The sequence below is a fragment of the Seriola lalandi genome, unplaced genomic scaffold, assembly GCF_002814215.2.
Source record: "Seriola lalandi dorsalis isolate HSWRI2012SDOR001 ecotype SW California unplaced genomic scaffold, Sedor1 jcf7180002054554, whole genome shotgun sequence".
In the NCBI taxonomy this organism is placed as follows: domain Eukaryota; kingdom Metazoa; phylum Chordata; class Actinopteri; order Carangiformes; family Carangidae; genus Seriola; species Seriola lalandi.
Genome location: NW_019525107.1, coordinates 232,630 through 239,530, shown reverse-complemented (window position 1 = coordinate 239,530; position 6,901 = coordinate 232,630). Strand labels below are relative to the sequence as shown.

The following is a 6,901-nucleotide window of genomic DNA, read 5'->3' as shown; positions in this document are numbered from 1 at the left end:
TGGGGGGTCAGTTGCCAGGAGGCAACCCAGTCTACGTATCTCACATTTAACATCCTGTAAATGTTATATTAATATTTTTCACTGAGTAGATTTAACTCAAGCATCAGTAGAAAGCTCCGATAACTACCACTCGCTCATATGTACGTACACACACACACACACACACACACACACACACACACACACAAACACACACACACACACACACAAAAACAAGCATACTGTATGGACTCAACCAGCATGCCTCCTGCAGCTATACACAGGCCAGGAGTGAGGACAGATAACAATTCAGTGCCCACCCCAGCATGCATCTCTTATCTAATGGGCACACGATTGCTTTCCTCTTACTTTTACATACTTCAACTTACTGTTGGGTTTAATATTGACCCAAAACAAAATAACTTTTTTTTTTTTTCTTTTTTTTTTTAAACTGCTACCTCCCAAACTGGCAAATTTTCAGACAGGCTGGTCAAAGATCTGGATCTGTAATTTCTGATCCATTTGTGTAAGCAAAAGAGAGAAAATGTGAAATCATAACGGACACATTAGTAAAAAGATGAAATGGAAGAACTCATACAATTATGTAATTTTGGTAAATAAGAGAGGAGACACATGTAAAATGGGCTGACAGGCCATTCATCCTGGTTCACGGAACAAGGGAGCTAAAACAAACCCTTTTCCTCTACTGACCGCGATATGTATTATATTTTTGAGTCTCGGATTTGAGATGTGACACCTGAAAAACTGAGGCCCTGAGCATCCAAGATGACATACTGAACGAATGTTTTGGGTGGGTTATGAGAAGGGGCAAGACTTCTTCCCACCCAGTCGCCCCCTCCCACTGCATTTGTAAAATGAAACGAGTGAACCTGAATCTGCTGAAGTCCAAATAATCCACTCACTCGCAGAGTAAACCCAGAGTTCAAAGCAGGCTGATTGGCCAACGTAGTCCACTTTGCAACATCAGTGGAGAGACAGAGAGGAACAAAAAAAAAAAAAAAAGAGGAGGAAGGACAGACATCAGTGGAAATAGGCTCGATAACAGACATACGCACTGAGAGCCAGCGCTGTGCACAGGCACACGTTGGCTAGTAGAGGAGACCAAGTCCCCGGCACAGGAGAGCTTTCCTTTGGCTGCTCTGCTGCCTCGACTGACTCCTGCTCCTGGGCCTCGTGCTGCTGCTGCTGGGATTTGGATGGGGCTTTGGAGGTAAGATCTTGGCTTCCGATGTGGCCATCGAGAAGTTCAACGTGATCAGGAGGAGGCTGGGGAGCATCGACATTCCTCTTTCGCAGCTCCGACTCTTGTGAGGACCTAAATGAAGAAAGAACATAAGAGGAGAGTACAGTTGAGTCAAGGAGAGTAGAGTCTGTGTGTTTGTTCTGGTTTCATCAGATGAGGTGCGAGCCAGATGCAGCAGCTCTTCAAAATTCAAACATAGCCTACTTACTGTGTAACGAGTTTACTGAATTTCGAACCAAATTAAGATGTGTTGCTCCACACAAACCGCTTCATAGATGGAGATTAGCTGTTGCTAAATGTTTACACCCACTGAATGCCAAGTGTAAGAGATGCATAGCTAACTGAACACAACTAAAGTTAGCTTGCTAATGTTTAGAAAAGAAAATATGGATACGTATAGCATCAGCCCTGGAAACAATACATACTAATAGACGCACATTCCACTTGGCTTGCCGTGGCTGAATCCAAACAGAAAACGTTCTGTAGTGTCTCTGCCAATACTTAAGCGCCCTGCCAGTAGCTGCCGCCTCATAATATCGCCTGCACTCCATTTAACTGTTTCCCGCCTTTAACAAGCAGCACATGGCACAAAAACTTCACTTTTTTGTGCTTACCGACAGGTTTTCAAACAGCTGTAACATATACTAAAAGTAGTTTTCAACCAATGACGATAAATAAAACTGAGATAAAATCTTTCAAAAGAATGATTCTGATGAATACCCGAGATTCCTGTGCTCAATGCGTTGGATGATCTCATCATTTTCAGGGAAAAACGATGGCTCAACTTTCCCATTGTGAGGGTCTCTGGGAGGAGGAAGAGGAGGAGGAGGGGTGAACTCTGGAGGATCGTCTTCCTCGTTCGAGAGCTCTTTCCATGACTCCTGCAAAAAAAAAAAAAAAAATCTCTTTCAGCATTTGCAGAAATATTTAATATTAAATGAAGAAAATTGGTAGTTTTGTAGCATATGTGTTTTTATTTCTCACGGCAAAATATAGTCAATGTTGCGTGTGCAGTTTTTTAATCTGCAAATGTGTCACTGAAGAACAAAGAGCCGACTGGAGAGGAAGGACTTGCCTGCAGAGATGTGTCACCCTTGATGTATTTGGCACCTTCATTGACAGCGAGGTAGGAGAAGCGAAGTTGATCCGCTGTTTGAATCAAGCCCATTCGATAGCGTCGCATCTCCAGCAGCACATCGCGAATACGCACTGAAGACGGGTCCTTACGGATAGACATCTGCATTTAACAGCAAAAACACTCATCACATAAGAATCTTAAGCTTTAGGCACTTGACTGATGAATTCAGTTCAAGCTTGAAAATATTATGCCCAACAACTGTGTCACTGGTTGCTTGTAATGATTCATTCTACTGTTGTACTTCTAGATAAGTGCAAGCTAATTTCCTGTACTGTGTCAATGGGAAAAAGGTGCAATAGATAAAAGTCTGTTAACATCACGATTTCTCAATAGCAGAGCTCTGTACAAACCAATAAGAGGCAAGTGTCCACAAGACAGAAGGTCCCCGAGCGACCAATGCCAGCACTGCAGTGCACCACCACTGGCCCCTGGTCTGAATTCAGGCACCCGGACTCTCGCACCTTGAACAGGAAGTTAAGGAAGGAGGCGGGAGACTCTGGCACCCCAAAGTCAGGCCAGGTGGTGTAGTGAAAATGTAAAATCTCACGAGTCTCTTGAGTCTGCAGAAGAAGAACAAAGAGAAAACCCTGTAATTTTGTACAAAACAAACTTTGGAACATCCCCACTTGATTTGACTGATTCAGCCTTTGCTAATATGAACCGGAGGAATGTTTACAGCAAGTAAAACCTGTTTCAAGGTTTATATGGGTGCCCGATTATCAACTATTGATCTAAGACAGACTTAAAAAATTGTGAACATGCTTTAAAAGACTGTAGACACGTCTACTTGTGCACACACAGTAAAAGAAAAAAACACCACAGGTGAAAACCTACAGACAGATTTTCCAGCTCCAGCTGACGGACTGTGTAGTAAGACTTGATGTCTTCTGAGACGAGGGTAAGCTTGAAATTGGTGTCTTCAAAGACAGCGTCCTTCTCCTCCCTCTGTGGCCAATATTGGGCACATTTAACCTAAAACCAAATGAAAGTGCACATTTCACACAGCGTAACAAGCAGGCGGAGAGCAATGCAGTGGGCTTAAAAAGTGACACTGTGAGGAAAAAAAGAAACCAGTGCTTACAGAGCCTTTCTCTATGACTCTGTTCAGCATCACCACGCCGCGGGTCCTCTGCTCCCACACCATCTCCCAGAAGTGGCCACATGTATTTGGAAGGGGTCCCTAAGAATGAATGACAGAGAACACCAGGTTTTATTCTCAGTATCACTACGTAAGAGCAGAAATGTAAAGATTATGGCAAGGCGTTTGATAATGTAATGATCATACTATTCTTAAAAGAGTATATTGAATCATCAGTCTACTGCCTTCATATTCTAGCTCAACATACATCCGTTTCAAAACTTCAGTTATGTACTAATGACTGTGTGTGACTTTTCCACAAGAGTTGTGTTTTCAAAATCCTATTTTTGTTTGATTTAATCCCTGAGCGCCGTCCTCTAACGGTCCAGCCGATAAATACGTTTGCCTTTAACTGGCACCGTGCTTTCACTACAATGAGCTTTGTGAGCGAGTGATTTATGGACTGGATTTATGGATTCATGGCTTTAAAAAGCACTTTCGGGGCGTCGTGTAGCGTAGTGGTCTAAGCAGGCGCCCCATGTGTAGAGGCTACAGTCCTCGCTGCAGTTGGCCCCACTCATGCACCCAGTTACACTGCTGCTCTTACTGATCACACACACAATTGTTAGTTTAAGTTGCCCTTAGATTTATTTGTTTGTTTTAAAAAAATAAAAATAAAACATCTGTTAATTGGCTTGGTTGTGTGCGTCTCCCTCTTTTGTCATGGCCTTGCGGTCCAGTTTGTGACAGTTTTAAGTTAAATTAATGTAATCTATGATTTAATATTTTAATAAAAGTCAAATTTTTTAGCATTTATAGGCAAGATATAACACATGTAATAAATGGTTCATAACACACTGTAATGAAACTATATGCAGCTATGAGGGCATTTTAAGTTCTTATTAAAGTACAGTATTTGTCATAACATCTCCTATGAAGACACGTTACATATGATTACACCTGTGTTTTACTATATTGTCATTCATTATCTGTTTACACCTGAGCCTCAGAGTCATAGTTGTTAGCAAACACATTAACACACCTAGCTGGAACTAATCCAGCCTAATACAACAATCCTGCAATATATCCTCCATTCATGAAGGTTGTAATGTTCAGTTTGTTTTGAAACTGTTTCAGAGCGGTGTTGATCCAACTGTGTGGTTAGTTTGGAGGATGCACTTTGTGGTGCTGTGACCTATTTTGCATTATACTGAAGGGTGTTTCCATTTTTTTTTTATCCACCACACATATATCAATGAAGGTAGGCTCAATAACAGAATCATGTAATACAGCACAACAGAACCACATTATAACCATACATATTATATTATATATAAAAGATTCATTGCAGGACTGTTGTATTAGACTGCATTAGTTTTAGCTAAGTGTGTCTGAGTGTATACTGCCTAAAAATGCTAAAGAGGGGCTACGTTATCTAACATAAAGTATCTCTACCAGAGACACTAAATGTTATTTGAATTAAGATCAGTGCATTCATACTGCAGCAGCTTACATTACTATTTCATCATAATAAAGTTATTTTCTAGATTGATATATGAATATATATAAAATGCCCTGGAGACAGTACAGTCATATCCTCACACACTTATGAAGACAAACCTACGTCGTTGCTAATGACACGCACACATGCTTCCATCCATGTGTATTTGTTCATAATATGCTACAAATAACGGGTATGAATTGCGTGTAAAGGAGGATTGTCACTGTCCAGCTGCAGCCACATTTCCAAAGGAGTGCACGGACTCTTCATCTCCACACTTACCTGAGTGAGGATGTAGTTCCTCTGTGCCTCTTCTACTGTTATTAGGCTGGAATTAATGTAGTCATTTGTACCCAGCTGCAGACATATTCTGCTGTGGTCAACTGAGGAGAAGGAAAAAGAAAAAAATAGACTCATGTAAATACTGTGTGCTTGTGTGTTTTTCATATGTCACAACCCCCAGGGGAGTATAAATGCAATTCTCAGATCAACACAGCTGTGGAGAACTAATGGCAACGTCTGTCTGTGAGCAAAACACAGGTGTTAGCTTTTGGCTTCAATACTGAGGTGTCGACTTCTCTGGACACCCAGTCAAACATCTTAGTTAAGAAGTATACAGTGTGAAGAGGTTTCAGTTTACGTATTTTCACATCTCTCATCAAAGTGAATTAAAAAGGAAAAAAATTAAGTAAGTGCAGTAAGTATTTGCAACCCGGTCTGCCAAATTTGCATAGTTAATTCAGTGTGAAAGAGAGGAAACCACAAAGTTCAGCACAGTTCAGCTGCTGGACCGTTTGTGATGTCACAGAAAATGTATTTTATTGAACAATAACTCTTTTCAAAAAGAGAAAGACACATCAGTAGTTGAAGGCAGGATGACTGAACAGTGATCACATATAAAACAACAATTAAATGTATTTAGGTGTTGCCTCTCTGAGACAAAGTAAATATAACACAGGATTGACAGCTCAAAAACACTGGAAATTAGATAAAACAAAACCTACAAAATCTACAACTGTGGGCTGTATTAATACTTTTTATCATTTGTCAGTATCTGGTTGTGTCTGGAAGATGGGTAAAAATTAGCTGTATAGCTCCAGCACATTTACACTGATGCTGCTAAATGTTGATTAATTTGCACCGTCACCTTAATATTCAAGGTAAATATTTAAATAAACAAAATAAAATGTAACTAATCTCTCACCACAACAATCTAAATTCAAAAAAAAAAAAAAATAATAATAATAACAACTTTAACAGGATGATATTGCCAGCCTGATCTCCTGCAGGACTTCTGTAGCTTTACCTACATTTACTATCACCATACTGATAGCCTTCATAAATACACAGTGCAGACAAAAAAATGTGAATTGGAAGTCACATCCTTTTTTACATTAGTCTCTCCATGGTGATTCAATGTTCTGCCTGTTGTGTAATAATAAAACAGTGTAATTTGAGACGATTATTACAATACTTGTGCCTGATATCATGTAGTTCTGTAGAAGGACTCACTTTAAAGAGTCACCACTGGCTGATGTTAGAACCGACCCAACACTGTGGGTGGAGTACTATGCAAAGAATCCCAAGTGGTCATTCATTTAAATAAATATTCTAAGTGTTTAAGACTGTTGAGTAAAGTGTATAGAAGCAGGAAAGGAGCAACTTACATGGGCTAACATCTCTGTAACGATTCCGACTCTTGTTTTCAGGTAATTTGGCAAACTTGCAGGGGAGGTCACATGACTGCTGACGAATCTCCTGTGACAGAATAGAAGATATATACATATATAATACAGCATTGCATTAACATTACACTTATGTCACATTAAAAGTCTGATGCAATATGAATAATGAAGGTTGTTTCTCCATGCTCTAAAACAGAATCCAAGCATGTATAAAAAACAATGGGGGGGGGGGGGGGGGGGGGGGTTTTTCTTTTTT

General features: G+C 40.2%; 1 protein-coding gene across 1 annotated transcript in view; it reads right to left on the bottom strand.

Annotated features, from left to right (window-relative positions):
• Window positions 1-587: 587 nt before the first annotated feature.
• Window positions 588-6,901, bottom strand: part of ptpn1 (protein tyrosine phosphatase non-receptor type 1) — an 8,469-nt gene continuing 2,155 nt past the window's right edge. Inside the window, exons 2-9 of the mRNA XM_023415562.2 lie at window positions 6,628-6,718; window positions 5,243-5,343; window positions 3,463-3,561; window positions 3,216-3,353; window positions 2,732-2,941; window positions 2,319-2,480; window positions 1,964-2,124; window positions 588-1,315 (exon numbers count right to left, since the gene is read on the bottom strand). Coding sequence (XP_023271330.1) covers window positions 1,021-1,315; window positions 1,964-2,124; window positions 2,319-2,480; window positions 2,732-2,941; window positions 3,216-3,353; window positions 3,463-3,561; window positions 5,243-5,343; window positions 6,628-6,718 — 1,257 coding nt within the window. The 3' untranslated portion in view covers window positions 588-1,020. The remainder of the gene's footprint in view (window positions 1,316-1,963; window positions 2,125-2,318; window positions 2,481-2,731; window positions 2,942-3,215; window positions 3,354-3,462; window positions 3,562-5,242; window positions 5,344-6,627; window positions 6,719-6,901) is intronic.